Genomic DNA, 24,237 nt, shown 5'->3' on the forward strand with positions numbered 1-24,237 from the left:
CTGTCTAATTCAGCCTAATTCTCATGCCAGACTTCAAACAACTCGGTGAGCAGCAGCTCTGATCTGACAGTATGTGTGAGAGTGTGTGTTTGAGTGTGTGTGTGTGTGTGTGTGTGTGTGTGAGAGAGAGTGAGAGTGAGAGAGAGAGAGAGAGAGAGAGAGAGAGAGAGAGAGAGAGAGAAAAAAAGACAGACAATATGGATCTCAAGGGCCCACAGATAAGGAGCTCTTCAGACTCGGGCTCAACACTCAAACACACTCTTGTGATGCAGACTGGGTACAAAGGTATCTTGGAGGGACTGCACTGCACTCTGTGTGTGCACACACACACACACACACACACACACACACACACACACACACACACACACACACACACACACACACACACACACACACACAAAATATATGTCGCCAAGAGAAGAGCCACGAGGTTGCCAATGGTGAGACAGCCACTGGTGCACAGTCATGAAATAAAGAGAAAAGTCTCACGAGCACGCAGATGGGCATAGGGGAAGACACTCAAACATTTTTGTAAAAAAAAAAAAAAAGAAAAAAAAAAAAAAAGCTATTCAATAGATGCAGCTTTTTGTGTCCCCACATTTTTTTTTTCTTCTGGCAGATTTAACAAGAGAGATACAAGAGAGTGAGTGAAAGAGAGAGTCAGATATGCAGATAGAGAGAGAGAGAGAGAGAGAGAGAGAGAGAGAGAGAGAGAGAGAGGCTATCATAACTATTAAATGCTTGGCAAATGTGTGGAAAGGTTTGGGTCGGCAAAAGCAAAACAATGAAGAAAAATTACAATTTCACTGAAAAATGCTGCCACGTTTGAAAAGGACAAAAAATGAATGTGTGGTATGTCCCTAAATCTGTGAGCAAAACATAAAGTAGACAGGTCAAATAAGTAGGCATTAGGATAATGACACAGATATTGTCTTTTTAACTAATTTGAGATGTTAATGTGAAAAGATTGATGGAGGCTCAATCACAGGCTTTCTGAAACGGTGCCAGAATGTGTGAAAAAAGACCCCAAAAAGTGTGTCACTGTCCCAATACCTACACACTTTGACTGACAAAACACTCAGTGATGAACCTTCACCCTTATGTCAAGTGCACTCTGGGTAAAGGCCATCAAACTGATTGAAAACTGACACAGGAACACTGCCCCAACCCATCCCCTTTCCTCTCTCTGAGGGGATCTCTACTATACCTGCAAACGAATCAAAGTGTCTCTCAAAGGTGGGCAGCTTGTCTACATAAGCATCATCCTCTGACAAGCCAAAGAAAAAATAAAGAGACAAACGGCAAAACAAAAAAGCAGATTGCAAATCAAACAAAGGAAAAAATAATTGAAAATTTAAATCAGAAAAGTATTGTCAAGCACACAAAAATTAAATTCTGTAAAAAACAAAAAATGGAGCATCTTAAACACAAACAAGATGAAAATGTCAAAATTAAAAAGCACTGAAACTGGAATAGTGTCAGTTTATAATTACAACTTTCTCAGTGAGCTTTATATTACTGTCAAGTCCATCAGCTTTTTGGTCTACTAACAAAACCACAATAAATACATAAATAACGTATACATTTAGGACTATAATAGAGACTTCAGTGAAATCTCCAAACAGAATCCATATTACAGTCTGAATGTAGTAAAGCTGTTCACTAATTTGCAAGTTTGTCCCTGCAATCCATTTTTAAAAAAGCAACCACCAACCAGTGACTATATTCTGTGTTTTATGTAACTGCTGCTGCCTCCAGAGTGTGTATTTCTTAAATCTATTAGGACTTAGCCATGTTACAGTTTACTGAGATTTGCTATTATCCACTCACAACTCTGCAATGAAAAATCCTTCAACACTGACTCTGAAGTTAGATCAAGGAGTATAAACTGTTGCTGTGCCATTAATTCATTAAAAGGAAGGTTTGTCATCAATTTGTCTTCAACCTAAACCACAATATTTACAATATGTATGTGAAGTTTAATTATTCATTGTATTAAATATTTATTTAGGAGTAATAAATAAAAAAATAAAAAACTGCAGGACTCATTCCACACAGACTCTGAGTACAAGGAAGGACAGGGCGAGTGCATAAAATCAATAATGAACTTTTAATATATTAGACATGAAAAAGTTAAATTCAGCTATCACTGCTAGCCTCTGTGAGCACTGCCTTCAGGCGACAGGCTGCACAGCTCAGTGACGGTTGAGGGATCACACACCTGACACGGATACGGAGAGCTCTTTATTGACCGTGGGGGTGGTGGCGGCACTCATGGAGTTGGTGGAGGAGATGGAGGAGGTGCTCTCGGCCCGCGCCAACGGGGCGATGGGAGGGGGGCTGGCTGAGTGGACCGGCGGGCTGAACGGACGATTCTGAACAGATAAAAAAAAATAGTAGGAGAAAGACAGATTAGAGTAAAATAAATGAGAAAAACATTTTTAGGTTCAAGGTTTTTGCATCTCTTTCTTTGGTATACCTGGAAAACTTTTGTCAAAGTTAATTTGACCATAAGCAAGTTGTACGGTTGTGTTTGGCTTTGAGCGCTTCGATTATGGAAGTTTCCTGCTAGTCCATGCAATGATGCAGTTGAGACAAAGACCAGGAGAGCAGTGACTGAACCCTTCCAGATATTAACGGACCAGAACTTGTCGCAACAGTGAAACCGTTTGATATTGTTAAGTGGGTAATAAAGTTTAAACACGGTGGTTGTGTTTTTTGCCAAAACACAACCATCTATATCAAAAGTGAAAATATGAGGACTGCAACACTTACTGCATCTCCTACAGTGGGTTTTCCTGGAGGAAGTTTGGGTCGTGAAGGGGGGCGAGGTGGAGGTGGTGGTGGGGTGGGGTTGACTGATGAAGGAGTGGCAGGTCGCACCGGAGAGGAGGAACCTGCAGAACAGAGCAGAAACATATAGAGATTAATTTATAACACTCTACCGTTCTTTTTAGAAGCTTAATGGTGTGGAAACAGCTACAGTACAAATGCAGAATAGGTGCAGGATGGACAGAACCATCTTTAGACACAAGCATGATTCCTATTTTTCTTTGTTTTGGGAATATATTTTCATGCGTACAATGTAACTAAAGAGCGTATTATTTTACTATAAACAAGGGATGTGTATACCTAAGTTTAATAGTTTCCCTTCTTTATAAAAAGACAGATTCAGTTTTTATATTATTGTTTCACTTCAGTCCTTAAAATTGGGTTTTTACTTCTATACAGGATTAAGAACAGACAATCTCCTATAACCAGACAGAATTAATTCTTACAGCATTGGCTTGTTACAGTCTGTGCACAGCTATTAGTCACACGCTTTCTTTTGTGAACTACTGGCCTAAAAATGATCAATATTCTTCTTTGTATTTAGACTTTTTCTTCACATAGTTATGTATTCTGTGTTCGGATCTCTAGCTCATTAAAATTTACCAGAAAAAAATGTTTGTCTACTGCTTAATTCCTACAGAAGACACTGTATGTGCACTAAAATTGAAAATGTTCCGACTGACCTTTAAATAGGAGTCAGTCAGAACAACAACCTCCGGTAACATAACACAAACCTACAGCAGAATGGTGGTGTACGTCAAACAAGGCCAAAACATGACCTCTTTTCCAGGGATAAAAAATGCATTCACGGTTCACTTTGTGCAAGTTTAACAACAAAGATGGTGCAATCAGCTGAAAGGAAATTTAAAGATGGTGCAATGTTGGTAATACAATCCCTTCTTAACTCCAACTCAAAAAAATCTCTACCTTACCTTATTTCTATGGACACTGTTCACATTAGTCACCTGGCTGGTTTGATGACCAGGACATTTTGTCTCTGTGTTTTCATTCATTCTATTCTTGTGTGAGTGAGCGTGACAACCAATCATTGTCCTCTTATTTAGTTGTTATCTAAACGTAATTCAGGAAATTGTTTCCACCAATCCAAGCTAAAATAAAAAACCCTGTCTTCTTAGACTATATTCCAGTTAGAATCTTGGACTACTCACCGCTATTCGTGCCACCAGCTCCAGATGTGGGACCCGGTGATGACACCACTGCCCGATATGTGGGGGGAGGAGGTGGGGGAGGCGTAATCCGACTCCCTGGGCTAGTATCATTGGGCGAGGTGACAGTTTCACTTCCGTCCTCTTTGGGTTGGGTGATGTCTGTGTTCTTGTACTGCTCCTCTTGAGCCAGGACAAGTGGAGGTGGGACGGAGCACGTTGCAGGTCCCTCAGCAGGCGGAGTCACCACTGGAGGGGTGCTTGCTTTGGGAGCAGGGGCTGGTGGGACGCTGGCGGGTGAGTCCAGCGGAGGGGGAGAGGAAGTGGGAGGAGACGCAAGCTCCTTTGGTGGTGCCAGAGGTGGAGAGGTGGCGAGCGTGAGGGGATTTCGATCCTCAGGTGTAGGAGGACCTGAGTGGACAGGAGGTGCAGCAGTCTCCCCTGAGGAAGACGAGGGGGTTGGGAGAAAGGGCACAGGTTCTTCTTTTGGGGGAGGGGATGTAGGGAGTGGTGGTGCAGGGTCTTCAGGAGGAGGTGGTGATGTAGGTAAGGGTGGGGCAGGAGATTCAGGTGGAGGCAGGGAGCATGGAAGAGGAGGTGCTGGTTCCACTGGTAGAGGCGGCCGGTCAGGAGATTCAGCACTGAAGCACACCCACGTGTCGCCTGTTTCCTCACCAGCAGAGGGAGGCTGTTCTGGTCCAAAAATGTTGTCCAGGTCAGCTATTGAGGGCTTCCTGGTGAAACGGTCTGCTTCTGTTGACACTTCTGAAACACAGAAAACAGTGACCAATCAAAGGCCGTGTTTGCAGAGGTGCTCAGTAAGTTTACACACAGAGATAAAACGTGACAGGCAGATAGGCCGACAGTGAATGTTAGAACCAGATAGTTGGAGATCAAATGTAACATTTTGATTTATCCCGAGGTGATGGTGTGATATAACAGGAGACAGAAATTAGATAAGAAAACCTCTTACCAGGGTCATCTACAGAGGGAGGGCCAGTCGACAGGGGAGAAATTGGGACATTCTTGGGTGGAAGTGGAGGGGGAGCTGCAATAAAAAGGGCAATGATAAATAGTCCTTTAGGACAGATTACTGCCAAATCAACATAAATGATTGTTGATAAGGCAATGCTTATATAAAGTTTATTCATGCTGTTGAAGACTTTTCACGTCACTGCAACTTATGGTGGGCTGCATACAATGCTGACTTTAGCAAATGAGAAATTAGCCTATAAATGCACAAATTCTTTTAACAAAAGCATTAAAAATTTGGATCCATACATGACACCTGCCAAACACAACCACACAACTTGAGGAGAAAGGATCATCCCACAAATCATTAACCATGCAGCACAGCACACAATCAGTCACCATTATGCCAAATGCAAGGAGGAGACAGCGAGGCAGCATGGGTTGGTGCAGTATGGAAAAAAAGTACTGAAATATCCCATAATAAAAAAGAAAGTACAACAGTGAATAATTAGGTTGTGAAATGGCTGATGAAATGAAACAGGTCACAGCTGGCTGAGAACGAGAAGCAGAGTGTTATGCCACACAAGTGTTTGATCGGGTCAGTTTGCAGGTCTGTTTGTTAGTTGGATGATGATGATTTGGGGGGGGGGAGAAGAGATGAGGTGAGCTGATGGATCTGTGCAGTCATTCCAGAGAGAAGAAGAAGAAGAAGTGTGACACAATGTGCACATAGTTATAAAACTTACTTCCTGTGGGAAAGGATCTGGTCAAAGAGGATTCAGGCTCTGACAGAGGAGTCCCCCACGCATCAGACCCAGAGAAACCCACTAAGTTCAGGAGGGGACAGAACAGGCCAGGTCAGGGGGATTAGAGCCAAAACATTTAAAGGGTTTCTGATTCCTTCGGGCTATAAAAACCCATTCAGTGTAAGAGGGTAAACAACAGAGATCAGCATGTCAATAAAATCTTTCATTAAAAACAGTCTCACAGAGAATACATTTTCTTTGCCAACTGAATTTCAGTGCCACTGTTATAGTGGAACACAGGGCTCAGCACAAAATGCATCTGAATACATGGCTACAATCTTATTCACTCAAACTGATTTCTAGAGGCAGAATACAAACTATTTGGGCACAGAGGTGGCCCCACAAATCTCTCCAAGCCCACTTGTGACCACTTTTTTGAAGAAGAAAAATACAATAGTATAATAACATTATCATTTAATGAATTCAACATGATGAAAGTTGATATAAAAGCTTACCTTTCATTATTACCTTAACCATTAACCACGCTATTTAAAATTTTACTTACCACTTGTCTCAACAAAAAATCTGATTATGCCAAAACCCACATTATTATAGTTGTGTAATATGACAATATACTGTATGAGAGGTTAGTTAACTGAAAGACATTTTGTTATACTGTTTACATTGAGCTGTCTATCTGTCTATCTTACTGTATTATTACTGGTTATATAAGCCCAAGTGTTGCATCTAATATTGGATTCATAGGATATCTGCATTATTGTGATTAAGTAATTTTTCAGGCATTTCATTTACTGGATTTACCAAAAACAACACTGCCATCAGATTATCTTATCTATAAACTGCTTCTCTAAGAGTTTGCAGTACATACACTCAGTTACAAGTGTATTAGGTACACAAAGCTACAACTACAGCAGTCTAAAACAAATGCTACTTTCAAACTACATCCTCCAAAATAACCATACAGTTAAACCAACACCTCTCTAAAACAGTTTCAACTAAAATTGGACATTATAACCTTCATTAAGGTAGGATTTATTCCAGAGATCTATTAGACTGCATACATTTTAGCTACATAAAACCTTAAAAAAAAACAACAAAAAAAACAAAAAAACAGGCAACTTAGTTTATAATACATAGTATCATAAATATAAATGTAGTGGACAAAATATTAGAATCACTTAAAAGTACTGTATGTCCAGTAAAAACTGATCACTACTGTACAAAACCTCATGAGGTCAGGATTTATTGCAGCGCTGTTGTATCAGACTGTATTAGGTATAGCAAGCTGTACCTAATCAACTTAAAACTGAGTGTAAAATTAGATATACCATGATAAAAATGTGTATCTATAATCACACATCCCTACTCGTTATGCTTTTGTAACAATAAAACCATAATGGGTTAGAAAGTAAAAAGTTACCAGTTGTCACACACAGAGTTATTCGTCTAAATGAATGTATATAGGGAATTTGTGTGAGGTTGATGTTAGTTATGCCTGACATGCCAGTTGCGTAACAGCTAAGAGCTCTCCCACAGCCTGTACCACTAAATCCTACTGGATTGGCTGAGAGCGTGTGACAGCAGAGTCTGCATATTAACAAGCTGCACTGTGCACATGAACATGACCTCCACGCCAACCACATGCCAATTTCAACTTTGACCTTAGTAAAGACAGAATCCACAACTGCACAGTGAGCCTGAGGGAAGAACAATGATGTTAGAGAAATAGGTGAGAGGGGGGAGGCGGTGGAGGAGGAGAGAGAGAGAGGGTATCTGCTTTGACAGCCAAGCAGGGCTTAGCTGGCGGCCTTAAAAAGACAATAAGTGTGTGTTCAGAAAGCCTTTTTCATTGTGTTGCTATCCCAGTTTATTGTTAGAATACAGTATGTTTGTGTTGATGGTTCGTTACCAGTGTTTTGTCAGACACAGAGATGTACACACAGAAGAGACAGAAACTCAGAGTGACACGACAAAGACACAGGGAGGAGGGTTACCTTCAGTTTTAGGTTCTCCAAAGGCTGTTTCCAAAGGAGGCCCAAATAAGGCTGTGGTGTCTTCAGAGACTGGTGATTGTTGACTGCTGCAACACACAAAGGACAAAAGGAAAGAATTGGTTACAGAAGGTAATTTTAGGAAACAGCTACACTGTACATATCATCTAAGTATAGCTTCCGTCATCTGATCATTTACAGGTAGAATACACTTGAACACATAACAGATCCCACTTGGTATGTAAATAAACAATATGTTATCCCTAGACCCAATGCCTACACTTTTAAGAAGTAAATACAGATCCAAAACCGCTATACTATACAGACTATATGGCTGTATATACACATTTTTTTATCTGCTGTCGTCTTAATGAATTGGATGACAGTTAAATGTAACTGTATTATAGTAATTATTATTTTTCATTTGTCTGTGCTTGTTTGGCACACTATATGCCTTTTTTTGGTTTAATTATGTGGGGTAATTTGAACAATTTATTGATATGTTGCTAATTTTGTGATATTGATTTTATTGTGATAAGAAATGCATAACGTTTTTCTTTTTTTACCTGCACAGTTACAACATATTCAAGCAGTAATGGCAATTTTTAGCTGTGGAGAGAGGAAAATCTACACCTGACAAGGTGCATCTGTATCATGGCTAATGGTACTGGACTGACAACAAACAAAGATACATGTAGACACTAAAAACTAGCATTCAACCAAACCACAAAAAACATGAGGAATAACTATACATACAACTATAAACCATAAACACAAGCATTCATACTAGAAGAACCTGTGTTTATGTTCCCACAGCACACAAAGGACCATGGTGTTGTTGAGTAGATAAACACAGTGACAGCTCTGCAGATTCATTGAAGCCTCAAGTGGCCCTCCAGCAGAATAAACACAATTTCTGTCACAAACTTCTTATGTTTTAGTAGGATGGCAAAAGTTGGGGGAAAGCTAAACAAAATTTTGTTGTGTTTATCATTCATTATGTTAGAAGCACAACATAACTTATCTCACAGCCTTTGGTTATATTAAGATATATATAATATAATATATAGTAGCAAATGTTAGAAAGCCTTGAGTCATACACAGAAGGTTTCAGTGAGACAACAAAAGAGGTGATGCTGGATGCCACTGACATCCGAGTAAAAATATAAAAATCGCCAATGCCATCACCTACATTAGCTTACAATGCATTTTACAGCATGTTCCAAAAGAATGCAGTATGCAGTTTCCACTGCATTGCTTTACAACACAAAGGTTTATATTTTAATTGTACAAGGCAGTAAAAGGGAGCCAGTGTCTCAGCCCAAATAAAACCAGTAAAAATTGCTTTTTAGAAATGCAAAAAGAGTAAACATACAGATACACAGCCCAATGCCATAAGACAGGCGAAGAGATCAGCAGTGACACATACAGTATGATACACGTAGCAGCACCATCTCATTAAGTGGCAGTGGCTTGTCCCCCCTCAGGGAAGAGTGAGGTACATACCTGGGGGGTTGCGGTGCTGGGGCTGGTGTGGGGGCCACAGTGGGTAAAGTAGGGACGACACGTCTCGGTCTGGCAATCTCCTCACCTGGAAGCATAATTAAATCAGTTTAGCACATGTGAGTCTTTTTAATCATATTCTCTGTAATTCACCAGCATTAAAAGTGAACCTGGCCTAAGCTGCAACGAGACTGATACTTACTGGATGGGTTCCGTTTCAAACCCTGTAACATAAAAAAATGACAGTAAATGTAAAAACCCAAAGACATGAAACAGCAAAGAGTCACTAACAAGTACAACGTTGCCTTTATTCAAATAATATTTATCTATAATGCTACTAAAATCAGCATCCTACATAGCCCCATCTATGTAGAACAGCTGCAAATACACAGAAAAACATCCAATGTAAATGTGAGGCAGTCCTCAAAAAAAAATCTAACTTTTCTTTTTATATAAAAATCTGTGTGGTTTAAACAGAACAATATTGTATGCTGTACAGTAGTGAAGGTCAGAGGTCGACTTAATCTGATGAGACCTGCGGAACTACAAGACCCATTATAAGCTACACAGGAGTAAGCATTACTAACACACAAACACTGCGCGGTACAGAAAAGGTTGTACTACAGGACGAAGATTGCCTCTATTAGACAGCAGACAGAATTGACGATGAGAGAAAATGAGGAGACAGAGAGATGAGGAATGAGATGCAGTAAAAGGTCACACAGGCAGGACACAAACCAGGGACAAGGCAACCCACGGTAAGTGCCCCAACCCCTGTTCCACCCCCAAATGGAAATACTTTTTGCAGTTTTTAAGTTGTTACTTTGCAAGATTATTTTTTTTTTTTTGGGGGGGGGGGGCATTTTAGGCCTATTTATTTAGGACAGCTGAAGACATGAAAGGGGGGAGAGAGGGGGAACGACATGCAGCAAAGGGCCGCAGGTCGAAGTTGAACCCGCGCCGATGCGTCGAGGAGTAAACCTCTATATATGGGTGGGCGCTCTACCAGGTGAGCTACACAGGGGCCCTACATATCTTATTTCTATTGCAGCATTATCGAAAGTCTTTCTTTTGTATTTACCAACTACAGTACATTTTCATACTAATTGAAAACCCTGGAGGTACAACATTGGGTAGGATAATGTTGACCAGCATGACAGTGGTCCCTTAGATGGCACTGTAAACAACAATTCATATGCCTTATAAGTGATTCACTGAACACTGCCCATTCAGTGAAATATGGCACATACAGTTCTAACAAGTCACCTCAGCAGCTGCTGTATATCAGATGGACAGCAAACATATCTGCCATTAGGGATACAGTTTAAATAAAGGAGAGTAAGTTACTCCGATAAATACCTCCAAAATTCAATAACAATAACATTGTTAGTGTCACGTAACAGTAACTGCTGCCTGTAGTGAGCTAACTATGATGTGAGCATTGGTTTTAGGTGTCAAGAGAGAAGGTTTGAGTCTGATAAAGTTTGAGTGTAAGAAAGTTAAAAGAGAAATGAGTTATGTTGTTGGAGAGGCATCAGCAGAATAATATTGCCTCTCTAGCTGTCATCTTAAAAAAACCCTATGTATGAGAGCGTATGTACGAATTCACCATGTGAGGGACACAAGAGGCCAAGAAAGGCAGAGGGCAGATAAGGAGAGAGAGGGAGGAGTGGGGAGGAGGGGGGGGAAAGCAGATGAGATGAGAAGACACGATGATGGGGGAGTGACTGAAAAATGACATCAAAGGGTCCAGCTGTCAAAAGTGCAAATTTTATCCCCAGAACAGAGACCAAGCACGAAGCCATTCAAGATGAAAAACAAACATGCTAGTGATCTTGAGAATCTAGGGGAAAAATATAGTTATTTATTCGTTTAAATATTAATGTCAAAACAAATTAGCCAACGGTTTTGACCCGTCGCCTCAGCCACTGAACCCACCTACGCATTTTTCGGTCTTATTTAACCGACTCCAAGGACAAGGTGGAGCAAAAGGGTACAAGAAGCATGAGACATTATAAGCCTGACCCCAGGGAGACGGAAAGAAAAGGACACTTACCGGGCTACGTCTCTGTGACCAGCAAAAAGGAAGAGAGAAGAGACACCTGGTCAGAGAGTGACAAATCAGTAAAGCAGAAATCATATGCATGAGGAGGAGAAGAATTTTGCCCTTGAGGGGACGAGGAGGCTTCTCATTTGGCAGCTTAGGCTCTCCCGTCTCCTCCTCGCATCTCTTACATTCTCAGTGAGAGGTGCGAGGAAGAGACATGAATGAGGGGAGCAAGGAGACATGTTAGCATAATGAGAAGCACCCAACATATCCATAAAGAGGGTGTGATGTGCTCATCTGTCTTAGAATTAGTGAGACATTTCTTGTGCAGCCTTATATGGTTTCAGGATGTTTAAGCATAAATGCAAATGGCTCAATAAGCAGTGGTGGAAGAAGTAGTCAGATCCTTTACTTAAGTAAAAGTACTAATACCACACTGTAAAAATACTCAAGTAAAAGTCCTGCATTGAAAATGTTACTTAAGTAAAAGTATGTAAGTATCATCAGGAAGATGTACTTCAAGTTTTAAAAGCAAAAGTACTCGATGCATAAAAATCCTCACATTTTAGAAACCGGAAACGATTAAAACAGTTCTGTGTTTAATCGTCTAACCATTACAGGTGGACTTTTTAACCGTTATATCGTTGGGTAGTTTTGTTTATAATAAAACATTGTATTTTATAAACTACATGTGTTTTGTGTGCAAAACTCTTAATTTGACTTATTCAAATTGATCTGTGTGTGTGTTTGTGTATATGCCTGAATGCCCGTCTTCTGTTGATGGTGAGAAAAAACGTGTAGCAATTTAAGGCCTTCGGATAAAAGAGGATATTTGCCTGAATCTCTAATGTCATCTGTGAACCTGCTGTGACTGGACATCATCCAAAAAAGCTTGTGGAGCTGCTTAAATCACTTCCCTCTCTTCCTGCCCTCATTTTTTATTTTTTTTATTTCTATACCCATCCCTTTATTTGATAATTTTTGTTAAAAAAACAATATTTTTGCCATCTAATCCTTTTAAGTATCCTTTCATTTTCCCTTCTAGTCTCCCATCTAACCCCCCGGTCTCTTTAATTTCTGCTGAAATCTCTCCATCTGCCTGCGTCACCTCCGTCTCATCATCAGCTCTCTCTCCCCTCCATCTCTCACTTGGGAGCTCCTGCTTGTTCCAGTTGTGCAGTGGGCCATGAGTGATTAAAATGATGCAACAAGGAGGTGGGACATGCTGGTGGAAGGGATTCATTTCATTGGGTGAATTGGAGCAGGCCACAGCGCAATAGTGTTTGTCATAACCAATTATCTTCTCCCTGCTGTATGTAAACAGGAAGAACAACAGGAAGCGGTCAGAGTCACACATTGTGACCTTTAAGCCTAAAATATTTGTCTTTAACACACAAATAGTTGTGTACAAATAATGCTGTTTTTTTGGGCCACTCCAAACAATTATGATATATTTAAAAAAAAATAATCAAAAAACGGAAAAGAATCAGAAGAACATTTTGTAACTGAGGCAGGTCATAACTGAACTGAGACAGCTGTAAAGTGCCTGAGGTGACTCTTTATGTAGACCTGACTGCACAGTGGCTGGCTATGGCACATATTATAAAATATGAAGAATTCATGATACAAGTAAGATGTTGGTCTTCTAAATGAAGCCTTTCTGGTTGAAATGCTAGTAGATAATAAGACAAGGGAGTAATAATATGGGATGTAAGACCTCTTTTTCTTTAAGATTTCTTTTCGTTAAGATGTTTCTAACATCCATCCCTGACCTTTTCCCCGCCTCCTCTAGTGCTTGTAGTCGTGTCATTTGGACTGAGAGGTGAAAGCTCAAGACTCCAGAACCAATTAAAATCAGATTTAAGACGTCTTAGTCAGTGGAAAAAACTTAAAAGACAGCGTTCTTAGTACCAAGGCAAACAAATCAACATGTGCCAGAAATAAGCTAAGCAATCACACACATGCAGATACAGTAATCTGCTATATAACATGATACAATGAAACACACTCACACCAAAAGAGAAAGCACACATAACATTGCCTTAAACATGCTGGGCCACTAATAAAGCCTATAGTTATTATTACACACAGGCAGTGACGGACTGGCCATCTGGAATTTGGGCAAATGCCAGAAGGGCTGCCCCCCTATGGACCCCTCTATGGGCCACTACTGATGCGTGGAAACATTCACTCGGAAGGCAGAGTTCCTAATTTCCAAGCTAGGTTATTGACAAAAATAGGGCCGGTGTGTTGCAAATGCCAGGGCCATTTTTTTTTTTATCCCAGTCCGTCACTGTTTGTACTTAGCCTATTCTCAGCAACACAGAGGTAATTTTATGAGCAAACAGTCGAGTATTAAAAAAATATATAAACAACAGTATGCAAAGCAAAGGCTTACCGGACTCCTCTACAGAGGTTATCATCAATAGAGGCAGCAAAAGAACGAGAGATAGATGAGAAATAAAAGGGTGGAATAGTTAGAAGACTGGAGGGGAAAGTGTATTAACGCTGGCAAAACAAAGCATCTCTGTACAATGTAGGCAGCCATCAACTGCAATCATTAATACAGACAGATAAAGCTGGCGTAGTACTACGGTTCCCTTCATTCCTTCACCTACACATTACCCACTACTCCTACTAACATGATGTGAACACAAAATCCTGGCTAAGGCTTCATGTGAAATAAGCTGTTAACCTGCATCATCGTGTACCTCTCACAAGCTTGTGTACATATGCATAATTCATACAGAATATGCCAAGTATTACCATATAATTTAAGCAGTCTGCTAAATACAACACTTAGTATCTAGGTATGTATTATACTTGGTACTATGTGTTTCAGGTTTTTTTTAAAGCTGGGGTAAGAGCTTATCATATTTACAGTACAGGCAAAAATCCAACGTAGTCAGAATGTAGAGCCTCAGTTATTAGTCGAGGGTGTTGTCAAGTGTGAATCTTGTTTTTGAAAATCAGAGCCCAGTCATAAATGTTTTAGTCTGGGAATAAAGTTTAACTGGATTAGTTTAAGAAAAAAGAAGAACTAGAAAGAAGTGGAAATAATCACTGTTTGCTTTTGGAAGCCTGTTAGAATTTGGCCCCCTTTTCTTCTTTTCATCAGACCATGTATTGTCAGTCTATAGCCAGGGCTACCCAGAGTTGCCAGGGACTCGGAGTGATTGTGTGACTCATGTAATTTATGTGTGAGTTGCCCAGGCAAATGTGATGCTAATTTGAACTGGTAGAGGTGAAGGTGGCATTTTTGTAATCACAGCTACAGGGCAGTAATTCCAATGTTATGATTTTGGTTAAAATTAAGGTGACTTGACTACATTAGATGCATTTCAAGAAGATGTTAGGGGAAACTTATTTCACATAACTTTTCCTGGTTTAAGAAAAAAGCATCAACACATCCGGATTATAAGTTAATATAACACCACAATGCATTAGGGCTGAACGATTAATTGCATTTGCGATAATATCGCGATATGTTAAACCGCGATTTCCTAATCGCAAAGGCTGCGATTTGGTCACATGACTCGCGAGAGCAAATCAGTCTGCACTCCGCAGAGAAAGCATCAACTAGCACGCTAACGCTACGTCGTACCTTGAGCTGATTTCTGTTATTCAAACAACTCTGAGTTGTAGTTTAAAACTTTTACAGCCATTTTAATAAAATGAAGGGTTTTATTCGGGCTTGAGTCTATACATGCAGTTAATGGATACAGGCACACAGAACTCAAGGCTCGGTTGGCAACGATTAGCTCTGATTAGCGGTTAGCTCTGGTTAGCGGCTAGCTCCATTATAAAGATATGAGTGGAGGAGCTGCCACTGAGAGGGGTAACAACCAGACTCTGATAAATGACGTTCGGGGAGCTTTCACAGCAGCGTGGCCGCGGGGTTTCAACAGTTTTATCAGTACAGTTAATCCCACGGCAAGAACACCAGCAACTAGCTAACGTAACGATAGCCTCTCTGAGCAAGTGCACACGGCAGCACGTAACTTCACGAGGGGGAGGGGCTGGAGGCAGATCCTCTCTGTGCACTGTAAAAAATGACACTTTTTTTTTTTTGTGTGTGTGTGTGTGTGTGTGTGTGTATAGATATATACTATATTTTTACTTATTTAACTGTCTATTGTGTAATTGTGTGTTCATACTATAAATTATTATATTATTCTTTGTTGAATAATACAGAAGACAAAGAGCTTAAAAAAATAATCGTATATCGAATCGCAATCGCAATATTTGGGAAAAAAATCGCAATTAGATTATTTTCAAAAATCGTTCAGCCCTACAATGCATCCCTAAAACCAAATCTGTCACATTACCAGTGCTTTAACTACCATTTGTTTTAATTATGAAATTTTTCTGATACATTGATTCATTGTTTACTCAATAAAATGCCCAGTTATACTAAAAAATGCCAAGGGTGTCCAATGTGATGTCCTCAAAGTGCTTGTTTAATCAAACCAACAGTCTAAAAGTAAAACATATACAATTTACAGTGATAAAAGCTGAAACCAGTTATTTTTTCTTAATAAATTATTTTAACAACTAATCCATTCTCAAAATTCCTGTCGATTAATTTTCTGTTGATCGACCAATGACCTCAGCGTTGTATTTGTGAGCAAAAAACTCAAAATGGCAAAAAACAACCAATGTGTCCTATCTACTAACACGTGCGCATAACTATTATCAGCATGGAAAGACCTTCACCCCTGATCAGGTTAACGGAGTCGGTGGGTAAACACACGGAGGCTGAATTAAATTATTGACTCCAGAAGCTCAAATGACCACAAGCAATCTCACTGCACAGCTGACTGGCGCACGGGTTCATTGTGCCCACTTTCCTACCTGAATTATTCAAGGCGGACACCCAAGCTAACTGTCCTCACTGAAGAAGGAGGGAATTATGGGTAGGCCAAGGAGTACCACTGCTGATTACAGGCTGTGTGAAGGGGATGTGTGCTTGAATTTGGGCTCATCAACTGAGCTGCATTACTTCAAAATAGAGCTTTACACCCTGCTATTCTGTGGTTTCTGACGTGGTGGTAGGACATCGGTCTTGTGTTAAACAACAACGGACTAAACCGGAGAACACTGAGGTCACTTACAGCACTGACCAAGTATCACAAGCGTCACAAATTAACTGTGTAGAATTCAAACTATTATATCAAATCAGCTGAGCTCACTCATCACAAGGACATAGATTGTGATTTCAGTCTAGGGTTCAAACCAGAGACATATGTACTGTTGCGTTAAAACAAACTAGTTCTGTTGTCTTGTAGAGACCCAAGAAAAGTGAAGCAGTGACCCATTTAGAGTTCCTGTCAATAGCTAAAACATAACAGTGGAATAAAGTAAAATACATATTGTAGAGAAAGATGGTAGATCAGGAGATACGGGCACACACAACATCATGCAGCATCTCAGTGGGAAAAACGTGAACAACACACATGCACGGCCATATCTGTGCACAAAAAATAAATATCTCTACCTTTTAAAAGGGAGTTAAAGAGGATGAAGATAAGAAGCAGGAGACGTGATTCACACACAAACACACACTCATTATAATCATCTTTACACTAATAAACAGCCATCTGTTAATGAGAGCCTCAGCCAGCAGTGAGAAGGGAGTGACGTCAGAGCTACTCACCATAGGAGTCGGGGACAGGGCTATGTTGCCTATGGAGGCTTTGAGCTCGTCGACTGAGGGCACCGACACTACACGATTGGCCGGCAGCGGCTTGATCTTGATTTTGAATTTTTTCCTGTGGTCCTCCTCTCCTTCCGACTCATCGGAGGAAAAGAAGTGGGGCTTTTTGATGGTAGGCGGTAGATCAGCGTCAAGGAAAGCAAAGTTTCCTTCCTCAAATATTCCAGGATTTACTTGACATTTGACTTACAATATATTATAAAGGCGACTCTGTGATTGTGCCCAGGCAGCCAAACTCAGGAACTACATCACTGGTGAAACTAGCCTTACTTCCTTGGTGACTGCCTTAAAATCATATGGTTCTATATGTTCCGTACTTGTAATTCAAACCATTTAATAGTACACATAGTACAACACTTCCGATCCCATTCACGTCCGTCAAAGACTCATTCTTCTGTAGCTGCGTTATGTGCTGCACCTTTTTACCTTTGTTAATTGGATGTTTTACACTTAAATAAGCATTTGACACACTTTGTCATCACTGTCAAGTGGCGTTTTGTGTGTAAAAGGTTAGGGTGAGCAGAATTTTAGAGGGTATGAAGTACATCCAGTGTGCACCAATTTAACAAATCCTGTACCAACAATAGAAACAATCCATTTTGGTGAGCCAAAGCAACTTTCTTTAAACTACATGTGTTAACAGAGAAAATAAGACAAATTAATTCTGTCTAATGAAAAATAAAGCAGTGCAGAGGATATCTCCCTCTTCTGACTCCTCCTCAGGTCTGATGCTGTAGCCCTCATCATCCACCTCAGGAGAGTTCTGAAACACAAGAGTGACTCAGTATAAATCTCTTAGTTGTATGCCAATAAAATGCTAACAGACAAAAAGCAGTTGGTTCAAGGCGTTGCATAAGCTACAGTTTTATATTTATATATTTATTTATAATTAAGCTACAGTTACATACATTTTACAGAGACTTACGGTCATAACAAATGCTAGGTTCCCTGCTAAATGAAATATGACCAAATTCATATTGACAAAGTTATAATCTGGAGCTAAAATGTAAGCAATATAATGTTGCAAATGATAATAGTTAAACCCATCAACTTTTAATATGCGTTGTTCACAAATTTGTCAATAACACATTGATTTTACAATAGTATGGATCAATACTATAAGCTCATTGAATGCATATAAAAACAAAGCAGCAGTGAGTTGTTGCCGACCAAGCTGAAGAACTGTTTAAAATCAGCATAAAATAATAATCCTATAACTTACATATCTGTCCCAGTCGATATCTTCATAGAAGCCATTAGGGGCCCCGTTGGTCTTCTTCTGAGACTGAGAAGAGAGAGACACCAGAGAGTGAAGGTACAGTATATTCTGCACTACTGTGCTACGACTGGATGTGTTTTATGTTAGCTACTGTTTGGTGGAACTATACTATACTACTGAACCTTGATGCTGTGTACTCTGCAATCCATGCCATGTGAGACTGTCCTACAGTTTCCTATTTTCCTCTTACAGGCCTTAATTTGTTCTCTGTTTTCTCCGCTTGGTCACTAATGTTCTGATAATGATGATGATTATTGTTATTATTATCCAACATGCTGCAAATTGTCCAACAGTGCTGGATAATATTTCAAGCTTTAGGTCTCTTCAAGCTACCCCAGGGATATCCTGTTGCCCTTTTTATTATTTTTCTCAAAGCCTCCTCAGAGGGCCAGCTAATGAAACGATAGCTGAAACAGCAACACTAGCTGATGGTTGATATCTACAACCAGTCTAAGCTCTAAACTCTAGACTAACTATTCTAAAGATTAATCTACTCCAAAGGACTAGAGACTAGAGTTCAGTACCGATTCAATCTCTTGGGGTCCCTGGCAAGTAAAAAGAACACAGAAAATACATAATGAACTCACAATCACCAGACTTGATTTCCTCCAGTGGAGAATAAATGGTAATTTATAAATGATATTTTCTGTTACTTACACCGCTTTCTCTGTCTGGGGACCCCCTGTGAGAATTTAAAGAAGCAGAGAGAAGAAAGGAGATCATGAAAGTCGTTTAACATGTGAGCTCTTCATTTTGAAATCAAGTGCTTTGCTAATTAGTCGATCCAAAGTATTTAAAAGGGGTAACTAAGGAAAACCTTTTAACGCCACCATACCCACACACGACGTCACAGCACACAAACCTTTTACATCACGTGTCTCACGGCAGTTACAAATTGGCTAAACACCCCCGGAACACTATTATGCTTACAGAGATTCTGCAAGTTCTTGATCCTGCTGTACTGCTTTAATTTCAGTATATTTCTGCCATCGTATAGACATATATAGACAGAAATAACATTAGCAGTATGCAAACAAGCAATGTCACAAGCACTGGATATTTTACGTATGGTCATTATTCTGTAGATTGATAATAACATGTCATATAGGATTCATACTTAAGAGTTTAACAGATCCATTAATACAATACATACTATACCACTGTGGCTCATAATTGACAGGTAGACTCTTGAATAGTGCATGCATGGTCAATAGAAGCAGCTGTCTAACATTAATTTGACAAGACCTGCACTTAATACTAATCCTGTAATTGTTCTTAATGTATATGCAAGACCTGCTGTCATATATTATTTTTTTCTTCTTAAAATAACGCAAATTCAGAGGTTTCAGCCATCTCTCTGCTCCACTGCACAGCATTATTGTAAATACGCTCAGCTGTGGAACAACTAAGTGCTCTATGTTCATACAGTACACCAGGAAAGAGGATCAGGACTTACGTGGAGTCATTGTCCTTCTCTTTCTTCCGTATCCCAAAGGCCTTCCTGGTACGTTTTTTCAATCCTGAGGAGAAAAAAAAGAGGAAAAGGGTGAATTATTGCTTGAAGAGACACCAAAGGCATGACTAAAAGGTAGTGTCTGTGTGGGGGGTTTAAGAGTAGGTGGGGTCAGCTGTGCTTCATCTATCATCCAGGAGATTAAAGACAGCGGTTTTTATGTATTATTGAGTGACTGGCTGCATCGCTGTGAAGGCAAACACTGTCTTTCAGAACTAAAAATGTGTTCATGGTCATCACAGATGGACAGACAGCCTTGCAATCCTCAAGGCATCATTTTGCAATGGAAAAATCATTAGTACTGTGAAAATTAATGTGCCAAGAATTTAACAAGAATAGCTTAGAGCTGTGGAGCAGAGAGGAAGCTGTTGTAGGTCACACAGCAGATAATATACAAAACTTCAATCCATAATGCCACCAAGGCATCAGATTGACAGCTGCTCTACTGGAGCTGCTCACTGACCAACAATGCAAATTTTGGCCTTAAGAAAAGTTTTGGTAGATTTTGAAAAAAAAGTCTTAAATTCAATGTCTGGACCTTGAAACCAACACCACATTTGATCATGTAAGGAAAGTGGATAGTATGCACATCCAACCCCAGTTAAGTGCAGGAGAAAAGAAGCATACAAAGAAAAGGAGAAGTAGTCTGTCCCTACATGGAATTCTGCAACCTCTCATTTCAGCCTTATTTGCAAAAAACTGAAAATGTAGTTTTCCCCACCAATTAGCAGATATGGCTTGTGTGTTCTTGCTTTCCACAACAACTTAAGCTCAAGTTTCGCTGCACTATTGTTGGATGTACTATGGGTTGAAGTAACAACACAAATTTACAGCAAAATCAACTGAAATTCCATTGAACTAGAGGATTACATTATAGTTCTGTTTTATATGTTGCATTTCTCTTAAAGAGCTCCATGTTCAAATATCCAATCCAATCATGTCCTCCTTCCTTGGAGGAATTTGAATCACAATCCAATAAAACAATCCAACAAAACAAAAAACAAAAGTTTATTGCAGCTCTAATTCATTTTATCAATTATACTGTACCATTATGTCAAACAACAATGTCTCAAATGCCCCCTGGCTTATTCTTACCCAAGATGAAAGCCCAGTTGTCCCCCTCCATTTCTTTTCTGATAATTCCTTGACTCTCATTCTTCCTCGTCTGGTCCTGAACTCATCACATCATCTCATGACCAACCTATCTCTTCCTCATACCACATGCAGGTACATACTGAGCCTTAGAGCAGGAACTTGATGCTAACACACACACACACACACACACACACACACACACACACACACACACACACGCACACACGCACGCACACATGCACACACGCACGCGGTATCATGATCCTGTTCTTGATCTGTGTCTGGTACACAAATTCAACACCAGTGACTTCACTCATGAAATAAAGACAATTGTCCTTATTTCTTGTGTTTGATACAATTTTTTCCTACTCTAATATCTTTGCATCAGCATGGCTGCAGCTTAAATTGGAAATCGATCTAGAAAGGCCTATTGACCATGAGGAGGAGTCTTACCCAGAAATACCCTCTCATTGATCTTGCTAACATATTCCACCTTACATCCTGTGAACAGCCATTTTCACAGCTTAAATGAAGGAAACGAGCTCACATACATCCCCAGGATGAAGGCACTTTCACAAATACAAAGGCTTGTCCCATGAAAGGTAGCAACACATGTCCCAGCAGACATTTTAAGAACATATACCGAGACATGCACACACCTCAAGAAACAGAGCTTGATGATACACTATACTGTAGGTGATCAGCTGTAAGGGAAAGTCATTGAAGAAAAAAATAGATGAAGTGTGAGATGTATAAAAAAAATGTATATATTTGTGCGTAAATGAGGGTAGAAAACATGCCTTTACAAGAAGATGTTTTTTGTGAGAAAATCCTGACAGTCAAATGTCTTGGTGTTTATTTTCACATTTCACATTTATTCATGATCAGAAACAGACATTTCAGGTTGCAAATTCCCAAGGTCATTGGTCAACACATTAGTTCTTATAGTGATGTGCCAGTGCAACATGTCCCACAAGTTGGACACTTTGAAACATCCATAATACAATGAAAAATCAACAGCAATGGCCTTGCAAAAGGTAATACATGACCAAGATTAATACTTTTTGAGTATATTTTAAGAACAATTCTTTAGTAGGGAGAGTGCTGAAACTATCACACTGTTTGTGTGGGTTCTTGTGAGTATGTTTGTGTTGTTTGGTCATTCTGTTGTATTTTACAACCCCCAAAAAGTACCCAAGGCTTAATTTCAGTAAAGCCAGACAAAAGCTTTTCTTTTTTCCTTCTGTGGCTCAACAGGTTCCCTATACTGATCTTGGTGAGGCATCTGTTGGAGGTCTCAGTATGAGGACGCAATGTGCTCTCTCGGCCTGTAGCTTAATAGGGGAAGGAAGCTTTACATTTCCCTTCAACGGCTGTTCAGCAAAGCCAATGAAGGTTCAAAACTTCAGTTTCAGCTTTCTTTTCCCTCTCAACTGCTACTTCAATTCTCATGTTTATTTATTTATTTTAATACCATTCAGAAGCACACTCTTTTCCTTGTCGTGGCCCAGTTTAGTGGTACCTGTTGATTCACAGTCAAAATCTGGTTGTGTATAATTATCTGCCATGATACTGCCAGCTGGGGAGGCCTGCTTTTCTTCACCCTTTTAAAGCAACTTGCACCATGCCGGCATGTTCTTGCATACCAACTTGACATTTTTAAGATTCTGAGTCTTGTCTGATTTTAAACTGCACTGTTGTTTTCAGCAGACTGTATTTGATCTAATTTGTCAGAAGCACATTTATTTATGGTGCCAGCTTGTCTCAGGCTTAAGTTGATGTATTCACTAAATATATTTCCCACCCCTCTATTAGCCTCTTGTTCTTTTTCCCCCTTTAGGTCTGTTTCCCTTTCCTGTAAATCCAGCATTGTCCCCGAGCAAGAGCTGACTGAGGTTTACAGCTGTGCTAATGAAAGAGTATTTTGTTCGGACGTGACAGAGTGCACATGGCAGCTGTACCCTGGGTACTGAAAGTCTGTATGCTGCATTACATGAGATTAAAATCTGCATTGTTATTTCACTTTATTTTAATGTCTTTTACCTTTTGTTTCCTTGTTTTTCTTTATTAAACGTTTTACTTTAATTTTATTGGATTGTTGAGTATCATTTTGAGAAAACTAAAAGAGAGAAAAAAAATAAACACTGGCGGATTGCCAAAAGTGATGGTGAAAACTAGGAATAGACCGATTATTGGCACGTTTTTTGGCAGTTTGCAGATTATCTGTATCAGCGTTTTTATTTGCCTGATAACCGATAAAGTTAATTAATTTAAAAAGTGCGCTACTTTGGCTTCGCTACAGCTCTGTGTCTGCTTCGGTTTCACTCACCACTGAGTCTGACTTAATGTCCCGTCCACAACACCATCTGACTATCTTTTACTGTGTATTATGTTGAAAGTTTCAGATGTATTAAATAATTGCTTAAAGCATCTAAACAAAGTTTTGTGTTGGATTTTGTAACATTCCAAAATCTTAATTTTGACTAAAGATCTTCATTTTCACAGTATATGCATATCGGTTCCAAATATCAGATATTGGTTTTATTAACTACTAATAATCGGTATTGGCGTAGAAAAACCAGTATCAGTCAATCCCTAGTGAAAACAGGCAGAGAGCAGCATATAGAGACCAGACAAACCTGCTGTCTTGCATATATGTTCTTAAGCTTTACTCTCAAAGTTTTTTTGGGCTATAAAGGCAGGTATAACTAACACTTATGATACAATTTATAAATAACCAGAATAATGTAACCTAATTCTTCAGATCATTCCAAGGCCTGAACAGATACTTTGAAATTGTATTTACACATGAGATTCAACTGGCCAGCGTAATTTAAAAAAATAATGCTATAAATTACAGTAGGACCTAAATCTGATTGGATGATGTTGATGTGAAAGAATACATGTATGCGTATGGCAGGGGTTAATTAACTAGAAGGAAATAACTGAGTGTGCAGTACCCCACTGTTAAATGACTTAATGGCTTCCGTGCAGAGGGATGCTAGCACAAGTGCTAACGTAATTAGTGGTCTCTTCTCAAGACACAGTAATGTAATTCTAGGAAAAGCCAAAGGACATGAAGCCAAACAGGACAGGACACTGCCAATGCCAAACCTAAAAAAAAAACTATATGACAACCGAAGAGCAACAGTATGCTGACCAAAGTTAAGACATTCAATCATTTTGCTCTGGAGGGCACCTACAGAAAAAGTGTAAGACTTAATTTCTAGGGAATTATTTCCAAAATAATGTTTATTTGGTCTCTGAAAAGAGTTTAGAATATAAGGTTCAGGATAATCTTGGAGGGGTGGGAAGCTAACTTTAGAAAGGGTCCCAAGAAGTGAAAATAAACT

General features: G+C 39.6%; 1 protein-coding gene across 9 annotated transcripts in view; it reads right to left on the reverse strand.

Moving 5' to 3' along the window:
* sgip1a (SH3GL interacting endocytic adaptor 1a) overlaps positions 1-24,237 on the reverse strand; it is an 87,827-nt gene that overhangs the window by 16,240 nt on the left and 47,350 nt on the right. For 4 of the 9 annotated variants that reach the window (XM_036006888.1, XM_036006893.1, XM_036006889.1 and 1 more), the window contains 17 exons: positions 19,733-19,796; positions 18,934-18,958; positions 18,801-18,821; positions 18,220-18,282; positions 17,697-17,760; positions 16,938-17,116; positions 13,680-13,688; positions 11,291-11,302; positions 9,437-9,458; positions 9,238-9,322; positions 7,735-7,820; positions 5,720-5,800; positions 4,975-5,049; positions 4,005-4,766; positions 2,779-2,900; positions 2,225-2,378; positions 1,211-1,270 (listed from right to left, as the gene is read on the reverse strand). In XM_036006888.1, coding sequence (XP_035862781.1) covers positions 1,211-1,270; positions 2,225-2,378; positions 2,779-2,900; positions 4,005-4,766; positions 4,975-5,049; positions 5,720-5,800; positions 7,735-7,820; positions 9,238-9,322; positions 9,437-9,458; positions 11,291-11,302; positions 13,680-13,688; positions 16,938-17,116; positions 17,697-17,760; positions 18,220-18,282; positions 18,801-18,821; positions 18,934-18,958; positions 19,733-19,796 — 1,884 coding nt within the window. The remainder of the gene's footprint in view (positions 1-1,210; positions 1,271-2,224; positions 2,379-2,778; positions 2,901-4,004; positions 4,767-4,974; positions 5,050-5,719; positions 5,801-7,734; positions 7,821-9,237; positions 9,323-9,436; positions 9,459-11,290; positions 11,303-13,679; positions 13,689-16,937; positions 17,117-17,696; positions 17,761-18,219; positions 18,283-18,800; positions 18,822-18,933; positions 18,959-19,732; positions 19,797-24,237) is intronic. The other 5 variants (XM_036006895.1, XM_036006891.1, XM_036006896.1 and 2 more) reach the window with 2 other exon arrangements.

This window comes from Sander lucioperca, chromosome 11, assembly GCF_008315115.2.
Source record: "Sander lucioperca isolate FBNREF2018 chromosome 11, SLUC_FBN_1.2, whole genome shotgun sequence".
Lineage (NCBI taxonomy): Eukaryota > Metazoa > Chordata > Actinopteri > Perciformes > Percidae > Sander > Sander lucioperca.